Source organism: Pinus tabuliformis, chromosome 2_2, assembly GCF_031772625.1.
Source record: "Pinus tabuliformis cultivar Carrire ecotype Pingquan chromosome 2_2, CPIR1, whole genome shotgun sequence".
Taxonomy (NCBI): Eukaryota; Viridiplantae; Streptophyta; class Pinopsida; order Pinales; family Pinaceae; genus Pinus; species Pinus tabuliformis.
The window spans coordinates 1145016218-1145030702 of NC_142300.1; the positions used below are offsets into that span (position 1 = coordinate 1145016218).

A 14485-nucleotide genomic window follows, 5' to 3' on the forward strand; every position below is an offset into this window, starting at 1 on the left:
CACCATTGTTTTTGGAACAATGTCCCCGGAAAAACCCAATGCGGAAAATAGGTGCAGCTATCTGAGGGTTTGTATTATTAAACAATTTCAGAACACAATCTGGGTGCCAAAACCGGCTCACCCAACAGAGAATAATCTCGACAGTAGTACCTCTCCTTCGGAAACAGATATTCCGGCTGAAACCCCGGATAAACACTCTGACAACTCCCAGCTCCAATCTGCCCCACGAAAACCCCAATGTCAGCCTCTAGGCATTGCGTCAACCGTTTCTAGCCCAGCGTCAGCCTCTAGGCACTGCGTCAACCCTTTCTAGCCTAGCGTCTGCCCAGCGTCACCCTAGCTCATCCTACGTCAACCTTTGGAGGCATTGCATCAGCCCTTAGAGCCTCTGGGTCACCCACGCTGGCTCTCTGAGACACTGCACAGCTCCTGGCAGCCTCTGCGTGAGCTTTGGCTAGCTTTGCGTGAACCTCTTGCTGGCTCTGCGTCCCTCTCTCCCGGCTTCTGCGTTGATCCTCCCGGTACTATCTCTGCCTCTCTGCTTCTGTATTCACTGCCCCTCAACTACAACTCTGATCACTCCTTCGATTTCCTCAGCAAGCCCAGCCCCAGAAAATCAAATTCTTGATCAATTTGGTGTGTTCTCCAAGTGACCCTCAAGCCTCCTTTTATACTTTTCTCGTTGACAAATCAACAGCCAAGATTAAGTCCCTAATCAACGGCTAAGATTAATTTTGGCTCGATCCATGACTTTCGGACCATTCTAACACAGTTTTATATGAATACACATTAATATTTTATATTCCTTAAGTTTAGACTTATGGACTCCATTAAAAATATTGAATATTTTAATATCTCTCAAACTGTTTAGATTCTACCCAAACCATTTCTAGGTATTGGAGATCTCATGTGTCTTAGCCTCTCAACCAAGTTTTGAGGCTAGAGCACATCCGATCCTACCCCAAATCAACAACTAGCCAATGCTATATAGTACACCGTCACAAGTGGCATTGTAATAATCTCATTCATTCATTCATTCATAGTAATTATTCAATTCAAGATACATGCAAATTGTAACTTTTATTATGAAAATATTTAATATAAGACAATCTATGCCACGCTAAATATGTCAACATGACAGAGTTGCATCTACATCAGGTATTTACTTTTTACCAACACAATGAGTATACATAGATTACCGACAAGCAATGAAAAGACAAAGACCACTATAGGCATGTAAAGACACTTAAAATTTTCAAGAGTTGAATATTAGATTTTGCACGTATGTGCCCACTTAATATAAAGTATTTGCCACAATAAAAGAAAACTAATACCTTAAATGAGCATTTGTCCAATAAAAGACATTAATAAATAAACTGTAGAAAAACAAACCATGCAAAACTGGAATGAAGTTACACACCTCTGATGATGCTGGTAAATCAACTGAACAGAACATGTTAGCAGCAGATTTTTGATGTTGTTCTTCCTCTTCTCTCTTTAAAATCGTCTGATGGTCGTTGCAATCAATATTTTTGCAGTCACTTCTAACAACTTTGCTGCTGCACCCTTCCAGTATGGGAAATTTTTCCTGTCTTTTACTGCATGTTCCCCCATTAAACTTTTCTATTGCATCGGTATTTGCAATATCATATCTGTCAGAGACTCGGTGCTTACCTAAAGAGTAATCAATGACCTCGATATTGTAGACATCACTGATTTCTGAAAGTATTTCACGAGGAAGACTTGCAAGAACTTCTGGGTCAAGTCGTGATATATGTGGCAGAAAAGAATTGCTTTCATGGATTTTCCCTTTACCCTTAATTTTATCATAATAACATTCAGCACTTCTAAATTCCTTTCTCAGAGCATGAGTCTCTTCAACATTGTCTTGTCCAGTGGAAAATCCTTCTGTTTAACGTTGAATAAAACAGACCAAGAATGATAAAACATTAACGTACTTAAAATATATGACATATGATTTATCAAGGAAGTATTTCTCTCAAGGATATAGCATGCAATTCAACATGAATGTAAATACACCAAATAAGGAGCCATAGAAAATTTAATACTCTAACTATCAGTAATATATATATATCAGCCATTACCTTCATTTGACATCAGGACTGATTCCTTCAATGTCATCTTTGATGTCGACGCAAGCCATGACTTCAGGGCATTCTTCCCAGAACCTTCAACAAGAAAGCATAAGAAAGTTAGACTGACCATGTCATACAACTCATACCACAAATTTCACAGAGAGAAAGAAGCACAAAGCTTTTATATGCAGTCAACAATATCAATTAAGACAAGAAATTAAAAATTGCTGTTATGAACAATGTGCTTGCTAATGATAAAACGACCAATCCACATAGGAGAGGGGAAAGAACTCCATAGAGAATATATAACATATATGGTAGTGTTAATAATGTAAGTGATTCCTTTACAAGACCTCTCATGACATGCATATCATTCACTACTGACTGTTGGAAGAATTAATCGTTATTGATGTCAAAGGGATATCCAGCTGAAGAGGAGATTAGCATAGGCTTAAAGATCTCTTTAAGCCCTTTTCAATGAGTAATTACATGCCTCCTAACTCCTCTCCATTGAGGATAAATGAACTTTTCAAGTGAAAAAACCAGATTTTGCCTCCCTTGTCAAGTCAGCCTACTTAAGAACAAGTTGGCACTCCATCCCAACAGACATGTCAGTTCAGTAGGTGATTGAATTAGTATAAATAAAGACCATACTCCTACCCAATTCTGCCAGATCAGCTCTGTGAAGAGAAGATAAGAAAAATCTCGGGTCTAGAAGAGAAGAACAGTGGTTCATACCTCATGAACCCCAAGGCAAATTAACAAGGCAATTTCTGGTTCTGGTTCCTTGGTTTTGGGTTATGGTTATTGGAAATTTCTTGAGCAATTCTTGGAGAAAAATGTGTCTACCTCTGGTGCAGACTTCGTCCTCACAGACAGCCTGATCTCTGACTCTGCTTGAGGACTAGACTCAGCCTTATAAAGACAGACCTCGACCCGGTATAAGCTAGGTTCAGACCTGTAAAAAGCACTGAAATTCGGCCTGTGGAAGGCCTGAAATTCGGCCTGTGGAAGGCCTGAAATTTGGCCTGTAACAGGCCCTGTGCAATTCAGCCAAGGCCAGAATTTCAGACCTCCATTGTGGCTTCTGGTATCTCGGCCTGCGGCAAGAGATTCAGTCTCCTAAGACAAAGGCAAGAAAGAGTTTTCAGACTTGTGTTTTGAACATTACTGGAGCAAACTTTGATCCCTTTTGAAGCAGACCTTGAATCACTTTTAAAAGCAGAATTTGCTCAGTTTTCTGATCAGACTTTGAACAGACTTGAAGAGCCTTGACGCAGGGTTGCTGAAGCAGACTTCAAGATATTCCTTAAGCAGACTTAAAGCAGACTGTTGGAATACTTGTTGAGGAATTCTTGAGGTCACCTTTGTAGCAGACTTGAAGACTTTCCTATAGCATATTTGAAGTCACTCTTTGAGCTGACTTAAAAGACATTTCTGTAGTAGCATCCTTGAAGACACCTAGAAGCAGTTTTGAAGGAATCGTAGAGGAAGTTTTTGAATGCGCTGTGGAGCAGACTTAAAAGCATCTTGAAGCAAGTATCTTGAAGCAAGTTTTTCGATCAGAGCTTGAAGACCAATTGGGCAACCTTTACAGTATCTTTGAAGCACTTTTTGGAGAAATCTCTTAGAGCCACATTGAAGCAGTATTTTGATAAAGTTCTTGAAGTCTTTGAAGCAGTTAAAGGTTGGAGCATTGCTGAAGAATTGTACAGGTTGCAGCCTGATTTTTGAAATAGAGGATTGGAGTCCTCGTTCAAGGGTGGAGTCTTGTGAGAAACCCGGTTGGAGCCTGGATTTATATTTGAGGATCGGATTCCTCATTCAAGGTTCGAACCTTCAAGAAGCCAAAGATTTTGTTGTCCAGGTTGGAGCTTGAATTTTTGTAAAGGAGGATTGAAGTCCTCACTATCTTCATTTAAAAAATTATCTTTTGTTCGACTTCTTGTGTTATGGGTTAACTCAAAGTTGCACTAAACAGATATGGGGTTTGAAACGGATACGGCAATTTTTCAAAAATCTGGATACAATACGTCAAGGAAACGGTGTGTGTGTACGTGTGTGTGTGTGTGTGTATTACCATTCATCTTGTAAAATCTGGATTGTATATCTAAAACACTGTTGATAATATCGGCGATATATCGCCGAATATCGGAAATATCGCGATATTTTCGGCAAGCCGATATATCGCCCCGAAAATATCGCGCGATTTCCGAAATATCGGCGATATTTTCGAAAATATCGCGCGACGATCTAAAATATCGCCAGGCGTGTTTTTCCGCGGCTATAAAAAACGAAAATTGGTTTTTTTTTTTCTTCATTTCTCTTTCAGAGTGTTGGAGAAAAAAGGGAAAGATTTTTGTGGTGCTTGTCAAGGAGGGTTTGAAGATCAAACGACGATTATCACCACCAATTAAGATTTTTTTGTGGATCAAAGATTGAAGAATAGTGAGACAAACTTCATTTCTTCCATTAGCAGGTATGTTCTTAAAAACCCCTATGTTAATGATTTTTTCATAGATTTAGGGTTATGCTTGCTTGCCTCTTTGCCTACCAACATTTTGTTTCTTTTTTTTTTCCATTTGCTATGATTTTCATGCCCATGAACCAATGCAAGGGTTTTCTCCATATTTGGACAGCAAGCTTCATTTTTTTTTTCAACTTTCTTATGCACCCTCTTATTGCCATTTTTCATTCACATTGCAAAATGCAAATAATGTAGTAATTTTTTTTGAATGAGGTTGTTATTACTTATTATTTTTTCATTTTGTGTTGGGGGGTTTAATGCCATTTTTTTGTTTTTTTTTGTGCCCTAGGTTTGAATTAGTTCACTACAAATGTCAAATATGCCAAAAGCCTTGGACCCATTTTGGGAGTATGGGGAGGTTGTTGGTGGCGCAAATCAGGCATATATATCATGCAACTTGTGTGGGACCAAGATATCAGGAGGGATTACACGATTGAAATACCATCTGGCTAAACTCTCTGCATATGATGCAGATGTGATGCCTTGTATGGTTTTTAGTGCAAAGGTTATACAAAAAGCTCGTGAAGCAATTGCTGAACAAGACAGAAAGAAAGCTGCTAGGGAGAGGCCAATGGTCTCAGATAGATAGCTGCTAGTTTTATTTGTTTTGCAACTTTTGCTACATATAAGTTTATAACTCATGATGATGAAATACTTTTAAAGTTTTATATATGTGATGTTGTTTTGTTTGAATCCTTGATTGGACAATTATCACTATCAGGGATCAGCAGGATATGTGATGTTATTTTGTTTGAGTCCTTGATTGGACAATTATCAATTTATCACTATCAGGGATCAGTAGAATATGTGATGTTATTTTGTTTGAGTCCTTGATTGGACAATTATCAGGGATCAGCAAGATTTGGTATCGCCTTTTAAGTTTGATGTATCATTTCTATTTGACATCATATATATCAATGTCTTCTTCATATTTATGTGCCAATGTGTTTAGTTCATGTTGTTATTGCTTTATATGTTTAGAAATCTGAAAAAAATGAATATATTATGCATTTTTTATGCTTGCCGATATTTTCACCGATATTGCCGATAAGATATTTTCCGGACCCTCGCCGATATTTTCCTGATACCAGTATTAACAACACTGATCTAAAAATACATAATCATCACTATCAATTCAGCAAAAACATTGTTAATTTCGCCCATATATTTTTCATCATTTCCCGATTATTACTAATTTTAACCTCAGTAGTATGAAGTGGATGAGCCTCTTATAAAAATAATAAATAAGCACATTTCCTTATGCTATAGACTAAGTCACCATGTTTGGCGAACAAAATCCTTAAAATTCAAAGTTCGCCAAACTTGACAACCTGCCGAATTTATTCGATTATATTCGCCAAACATCAAGGCGAACACAAACCCAAACTTGAATTAAATATGAACTCGAACTCAAACGCGAACAAAATTACAAAGTCACATTAAAATCAATGAAATTCATCTTGTGTTTGGGTAATTTTCATCGGTTAATAATTAATTTTTATTTAGAAACTATAACTGTAAATCTACACCATAGGCTCCCAATCTTGTTCTACCTCTTCAACCTCACAGTTGCGGCTAGCTACAGTGTATAGCACATTCCAATTTCCCACATGTCGACAGCTGCATCCTAACAGGCATAGTGACGGCAAATGCAATCTGCAAAGATGATATAGGTGATGCTATAATTGTAGAGGAGCGTATATTGATTCCATAGAACCATTGCAGTCAACATCCATCTGATCTCAATTGTTGTCACCGCTATATCAAATTCAAACCCAGACGTGTGTCTCTTCCATAAATATTAGATAACAATGTCTTCTTCCATTTCTTGTGTACATATGCAATGCTAAATATTAGATTTTAGGTTTCAGGGGCATAATTTAATCCCAGAGTCTTTCTTACTTTAGCGCTTACATTTGTGGTGCATGTTGCCATTGAATTTTCAATGAATGTATTAAAATATATACGTAAATTAGAGTTCTCGTTTTCAATTTATAGTTTATCCCAAAGAGTTCACGTTTTCAATTTATAGTTTATCCCAAATTTTTCTGCACGCTGCCATTGATGGAGAAGTTGCCTCTTATCATAATTGTGTCTTTGCTATCTATGAATTGTCTATGTTAACACTGAACAATATATAAATAAAGCTAAGCGTAGACAGAATTTTACACTTTTCTTTAGCGAGACAACCATGGATATGCTCTGCAGTTGTAATTAATGCTCTATGATTGTTCCAGAATCCACTCAAGAATGGTTTAATGGATCTGACATCTTTACTTTGGCCTATTTCAGTTTTTGAATGATTCATCAATATTGTTAATGATGCTAAGTAATAGATAAAATTATATTTTATTTAATCCTCTTAGTGATTTAGTGTTTTGTTTTGGCTTGTGGAAATTCAAAGTCACCAAACACAAGTGACTTAGAATATAGATAATAAAGTTATTGTATATTAAACATTAAAAAACAAAAAAAACCTCTTTACATTAGAAGCTACTACCTTAAGGCTTAAATAATTAGGACAGTAAGTAAGCAGTAATTCAAATGATGCAAAACGCTTACTAATCAATGATAGATTACAGAGCCTTCCAATATAAAATTATAATGAAGGTAATAACAACAAAAACATATAAATTAAAATTAAAAACCATAAAACATTAATTAATCAATTAAATAAATTAAATTATTTCTTTTTTACATTACGTAGCCCTAGAAGGCTAGACTACACTTTTACTCTAGCAAAATAAGGGATTTAAATAGATTATTAAAAAATATAATTTTTTATATTTAATATACTTTTACATATCCTAAATAACACCTACCAAATATATGATTATCGATTCTTTCTTTTGTTTAATTTTTATCTGTGATGGTTATTATAGCACCTTAGTTGTTTAGTTATTTTTTATATGACTGTTGGACATATCCCTGGGCCGCCTCCAACTCCAAGCAGCAACAGGTCACAGGTGACCTCCAACAACGTTTCCTCCAAATCCAAGTCTCCATGCAACAGGAACGGTCTATGGTCTCCAACAAAAAAGGCATTGAATTGAATGGCATTTAGGGTTAAATAGGTTAGAGGGGGTCTGGCCTTCAAAGCAAACCTTTCTCGATTTCTCCAGTGAAAAAATAGGCACACTGTTCTCGACATTTTGTATTTTTTTCGGTGGATGCATTTCAAAAAAAATGGCATCCTTCAGTAATGTTTCCAAAATTGGATCTAGGGTTTCGAAAATGTTGATACAGCTCAGATACGTTTTGTTGTCGTTTCAAGGCGAATCGTGCATAGATCGTACCGTTTCTATTTAGGACAACGGGAACAACATTTCAGGGAAATTATCTAGCCATTTCCAATAACTTAGCTTTAACTTGTGATAAAAATCTTAACTGGCATAATATAACAATTGAAAGAAACATTGATTCACCCCCCTCCCAGTGTTTCCAAGAGTCACGAGAGTCAAAGGTTATAACCTTTGGTAATTAATTATCTTTATTATTTGTTGTTGTTGTTGTTGTTGTTGTTGTTATTATCTGTTTTTCATATATCGCCAGTATCCTAGTATATCACAGAATTCTCACCAAGCAGATATTATCGACACAAAATATCATGATGTTTCATTCTAATAAAACAATCACAATTATTTCTAAGTATATCTCATAAGTCAAAGGAAAATAATTCCCTCTCAACACCAATAACGCTTCATAACCTAGTAATTACTGCTAATATTAAATTCTTAAAAGCAAAAGTTCATATTCTCTTTTATCTTTCCTTTTACTTGAATTTTTAGCGTTACAAGTGATTATTTCAAGAAGTTTCGAAGTGGTTCCCATTATCCACCATTCTCCAAGTTGATTGCATTGTCCAGGCAAAGGCCATCGACCTAGGAATCTGCCAACTATTAGGATATTCCGACACATAGGATATAGTTAAGTTCAACTTGGTCTAGTATAGAGTTAGGTTAGAGTTAGGTAAAGTGTGTTTCTTTACCGTTGTACATTTTGTAACTTACAATCCGACGGTCACGATATGTAGTGATCCGACGGTTCACTCTCACCTCGGTATTACCGACACTTGATCCGTGGCTTGACACCCGATTGGTCCATGAGTTCTATTTAAAGCGCATGGAGGGTCATTGTTCGGGTAATCCGTGCATGAGAGAAGCTTATGTAAATTTTCATTCTTTGATTAATAAATTGTCTGTACCCACGTTGGGACAGGCCGTGGACTGTTTCCCTCCTTGCACTCTGAGGGTTTTAACCACGTCAAAAATACTGGTGTATTGATTTGAGATCTGGTTGTGAGCGGTGTCCTCTTGGTATTCTTTCTGAGGAACTTACCCTGTAAATTCCTACATGGTATCAGAGCTATTTGAGGGCCGCGTCCGTTGGTGATCCAAATCTGAAGCCGGTAGAACTGCATGCGGCTGTCGTTTCCTAGATCTGTTGTTTCTGACTGCTTTCGGGCCGAGAGGACTGCTCTGTTGCGTTCAGAGCATCTGTTTCAGTGAGGAACCCCTTTCGTTTCACGCGAAAAGGTTTCCGGTAGCCCTAGCTGCGTCATTTTTCAGATCGGGAGGTATACAGTGTTTTTTTTTTGCAGTTTACTGTCATTTTCTCTCTGCTTATTTCGGTTTCGGTTTATTTAGCCTTTTTTTTTTCCGGATCTATACCTTTCATTTCTGCGTATGCTCTTTGCCCTGCGACTCTGTGCGATCTGGGCAAATCAGAAACAAAAAGAAAGGATTTTTCTCATGCGTATGCTCTTTTCCCTGCACCTTAGTGTGATCTCGGAAAATCAGAAACATTGAGAAAAATATTTAGTTTTTCGGCTAAAAGCTAACTTTGAGATTTTTTTTAAAATTTCTAGTTTTTTGGCTAAAGCTAACTTCGAGCCGTAAGGTTCGTTTTTCTTTGGATATTCGTGTTGGGTTTTGTGTTTTGTGTTTTGTAGGGGAAAAGAGTCTTCCCAAGGCAAGCACGCAAATCGAGCCCCCCCCCCCCCCCCCTCTCTCTCTCTCTCTCTCTCTCTCTCTCAAATATTTTGTATAGATCAATTGGTTCAAAGACCTTTTAAGAGAGTAGAGGTCTTGGGTTCAAGTCTCCATTTTGTGGGGGCGGATTTTTTCATTCCCGCACATTCGCGCACTTTGCCGGCAACGTCAACAATTTTTTTTTCAAAAAGCCATAACTTCTTCATCCGGAAGCCTTTTTCAGAGCCGTTTTTTTTAAAACCGCCTATTTTTTCGAGATCTATCCATTGGACCACTTACTTTCAGCATCTTCAGCTTCAGTTGTTTTTCAAAAAATGGAAAGTCCATGCCAAGTCATTCTTGACAGCACTAACTACTTCCAATGGGTAGCCTACATGGGAGATTTACTTAGAAGTAAAGGTCTCTTCAGAATAGCCACAGACCAAGAGAAGAAACCCAAAGATGAAGACAAGGCCGAAAAATGGGAAAATCGACAAGATCAAGCACGTGGTTTGATAGGAATGTCTGTTTCTCCTGATCTTAGATTCCACATTGCAGAAATTGAAACTCCTCATGAAGCATTAGAAAAACTTGCTAAAGTTTTTGGGATTAAAAATGAAATTAGAGCCCATCAACTTGAGAATGAGTTGCTTACTTTGGATCCTAATAATTTTTCTTGCATTGAAGATTTCTTGTCCAAATTCAAGACCCTTAGATATCTCTTGGAAGGTGTTAAAGTTAAGAAAGAAGATGGTAACCTTATTTATTCCATCCTTACTAAGTTGGGACCAGCCTACTCTGTATTTGTTTCCACTTTCCATTCTACCAGGGAAGCTTTCATTTGTCAAGGCAAAGACTACAAGCCCCCTTCCTTTGACTCCTTTTGTGATTCCTTAATAAGAGAACAAGAAAAACTCTTACACCTTGGTCTTCTTAATCTTGGAAACTCTTCCTCGAAAGCGTTAGCCGCCCAGCAGCAACCAAATTCAAAGAATCCTAAGAAGTCTTATCCTCAAAGGAATGGTCCTAAACCAACTCAGCCTCAAGATGAAAGATCATTTCAGCAATATGACAAGACCAATAAAAACAAATGGAAGAAGACTGACAGACATTGTAACTTTTGTAATCGAGATGGCCACTTAGAATCTAAATGCTTTAAGAAGATGGAAGCCTTGGAAGCCGCAATGAAGAAACATAACATCCATCTGGAGCCTACTTCAACTTCAACTTCCGGAACGGCATTTTCTGCATGTCATCGTCAATCATCTCAGTCTGGTTATGCATTAAATGTATCTTCTTCTTCTTCTCATTCTCATGAGTGGCTCATTGATTCTGGAGCCTCTTGTCACATGGCCAAAAACCAAGCCATGTTTTCTTCTTTAAATGATTGTAACACCAAAAATATATATGTTGGTGATGATAGATCTCTTAATGTTGTAGGGACTGGAACTGTTCATCTAGACAATGGTCAGTTCAATGATGTATTATGTGTTCCAAACTTATCCTGCAACCTTCTATCTGTCTATCAGATAACTCATTCAGGTGAAGGTAAAATTGTTGAATTTTCACCTCATGATGTTGTAATCAAGGATCTAAAAGATCCTAAACAGATTCTAGCTACTGGTCTTGCTGATGATTCCAAAAGGTTGTATAAGTTTCACAACTTTGGGTCATCCCATCTTCCCTCAGTATTTGTTGCTCATAATGATGAAGTGAGCAAACTTTGGCATGAGCGGTATGGTCACTTAAACTATCGCTCCCTTCAGCATCTATGTAAAGAAAACATGGTGACAGGTCTTCCTATGGTATCTTGCAAAGATGGTGTTTGTTCCGGATGTGTACTCGGAAAACATCATCGGGACAGTTTTGACAAACGTGCCTCTTGGCACGCCTCAGCCCCTTTACAGCTTGTGCACAGTGATTTATGTGGTCCTCTTCCTGTTGCTTCATTCTCTGGCTGCAAGTACTTCTTAACTTTCATTGATGATTTCTCCAGACGCACTTGGGTATACTTCTTAAAACTCAAGAGCGAAGTATTTACCACCTTTTTGGCCTTCAAAGCATTCGTTGAAAAACAATCTGGACATCAAATTCTTAAGCTAAGAACTGATAATGGTGGAGAATATGTTAAAAATGCATTCATCAACTTTTGCACCGAAAATGGAATTCAAATGCAACATACTGTTCCATACACTCCACAACAAAATGGTGTAGCTGAAAGGAAAAATCGCACCTTAAAGGAAATGGCTAATTGTATGCTGCAATCTAAAGGACTCAGTCTTAGTTTTTGGGCCGAAGCAATTAATTGTGCAAATTATATAATCAATCGCACTCCTACTAAGGTTCTAGAGAATATCACTCCAGAAGAAGCTTGGAGTTCCATTAAACCAGATGTAAGTCACTTTCGTGTGTTTGGAAGTGAAGCATGGGCCCATATTCCAGATGAAAAGCATAAAGCCTTAGAACCTAAGAGTGAGAAATGTACTTTTGTTGGATATTCTGAAGATGTAAAAGGCTATAGACTTATTCCATTTAAGTCCAAAAATGTTATCATTAGAAGAGATGTAAAATTTGATGAAAATAAATCGGCCTGCGAGCCTAGTCCGGCGGATGTGCCACCTCTTCCTATCTCTTCTATCTTTGAAAACATTTCTTCTTCTGATGATGAAAGCGAGGATGATAATCCTTCCCCACCTTCTCAGGATCCTCAACTTCCAAGATGGGTCCGTGCTACTCGGGATGCAGCAGGTGATCTTGCCGGTGATCCTACAGATCAGCGACGTACACGTTCTCAGTTTGAAAGAGCCTCTTCTTTACTGGCTCAAGCTCCAGTAAATCATGATCCTGACACTTTTGCAGAAGCTTCAGGCCATCCACATTGGGAAACAGCTATGAATGAAGAATATCATTCATTGATGACAAATGATACATGGGATCTTGTTCCTCTACCAAAGGGACGCAAACTTGTTAGATGCAAATGGGTTTACAGAACCAAGTATGGACCAGATGGGAAAGTTGATAAACATAAAGCTCGTCTAGTTGCTAAGGGCTTTTCACAGGTTGAAGGCATTGACTACACTGAAACCTTCTCTCCAGTTGCCAAAATGAACTCTATCCGCCTTGTTCTTTCCCTTGCTGCCTCTTTAAAATGGGAAGTCCATCAAATGGATGTTAAATCTGCCTTCTTGCATGGGGACTTGCAGGAAGAAATCTATATGGAACAACCCATTGGCTTCATACAAACAGACTCCAGCCTCGTTTGTCGACTTAAGAAATCCCTTTATGGCCTCAAGCAAGCTCCTCGAGCTTGGTATGCCAAAATGGATAGCTTTCTTTTAGAATCTGGCTTTTCTAGGTGTCATTCTGACAATACTGTCTACACCAAGAAAGTGGGCAACTCTCTCATCATCCTTGTTCTTTATGTTGATGATCTTATTCTTACTGGTAGTGATCCCAACCTTATAAACCATGTGAAGTCCAGCCTTAAAAAGAAATTTGAAATGACAGACTTAGGACACTTACACTATTTTCTCGGTCTTCAAGTCTTGCAATCCCAAGAGGGTATTTTCCTTTCCCAGTCCAAGTATGCTTGTGATATTCTTCGTCATTTTCACATGGAAGACTGTAAGCCAGCCACTTCTCCCTTTCAGTCTGGAGTCAAACTTTCAGTCTCTTGTACTTCTCCTGAAGTTGATGCTACCTTATACCGTCAACTTGTCGGAAAACTCTTGTATTTAACCCATACTCGTCCTGATCTTTCCTTTGTTGTTGGCCTTGTTGCTCGTTTTATGCAAAACCCCCGTGAAAGTCATTGGAAAGCAGCTAAAAGAATACTTCGTTATGTTCGAGGTACAGTACAGTTTGGGATTCATTACAGTGCCAAAGCAGCTCCTCTGTTAGTTGGTTTCACTGATTCTGATTGGGCTGGTGACCTTGATGATCGGAAGTCTACTGCCGGTTATGTCTTCACTCTTGGTTCAGGACCTATTACATGGGCTTGTAAGAAACAGGCTGCCATTTCTCTTTCGTCAGCAGAAGCAGAGTATCGTGGTGCCGTGGAAGCTAGTAAGGAAGCCTTGTGGCTTCGTCAGATCCTATCAGAGTTTGGCTTTGAGCAGCAGCATCCAACCACACTTTGGTGTGATAATCAAAGTGCCATTCAGCTATGCAAAGATCCAGTCCAGCATCAGCGCAGCAAACACATTGAACTACACATGCACTTCATCAGAAAGCTCATTCATGACCATGTTCTTGAAGTGCAATATTGTCCAACAGATGATCAGGTTGCAGACATCTTCACAAAGGCTCTCACAGAGGCGAAGTTCACTAAACTTCGATATATGCTTGGAGTTCAGGAAGTTGTCACTAAGGGGGGATAGGCTCTAGTGCCTCCTTCCTTCTCCTATTGTGTCATATTTGTAAATCCTTCAATCCTATCCCAAGTTGTTCTTAAGGGGGGATGTTAGGATATTCCGACACATAGGATATAGTTAAGTTCAACTTGGTCTAGTATAGAGTTAGGTTAGAGTTAGGTAAAGTGTGTTTCTTTACCGTTGTACATTTTGTAACTTACAATCCGACGGTCACGATATGTAGTGATCCGACGGTTCACTCTCACCTCGGTATTACCGACACTTGATCCGTGGCTTGACACCCGATTGGTCCATGAGTTCTATTTAAAGCGCATGGAGGGTCATTGTTCGGGTAATCCGTGCATGAGAGAAGCTTATGTAAATTTTCATTCTTTGATTAATAAATTGTCTGTACCCACGTTGGGACAGGCCGTGGACTGTTTCCCTCCTTGCACTCTGAGGGTTTTAACCACGTCAAAAATACTGGTGTATTGATTTGAGATCTGGTTGTGAGCGGTGTCCTCTTGGTATTCTTTCTGA

General features: G+C 38.4%; 1 protein-coding gene across 4 annotated transcripts in view; it reads right to left on the reverse strand.

The window, feature by feature from the left end:
- LOC149197448 (translesion synthesis protein REV1-like) overlaps positions 1-14485 on the reverse strand; it is a 437492-nt gene that overhangs the window by 184349 nt on the left and 238658 nt on the right. For all 4 annotated transcript variants that reach the window (XR_016254763.1, XR_016254764.1, XM_089405838.1 and 1 more), the window contains exons 19-20: positions 2106-2189; positions 1421-1908 (exon numbers count right to left, since the gene is read on the reverse strand). Coding sequence is in view for 2 of the 4 variants with exons in the window: in XM_089405838.1 (XP_089261964.1) it covers positions 1421-1908; positions 2106-2189 (572 nt within the window). In the remaining 2 variants the exon portion in view is untranslated. The remainder of the gene's footprint in view (positions 1-1420; positions 1909-2105; positions 2190-14485) is intronic.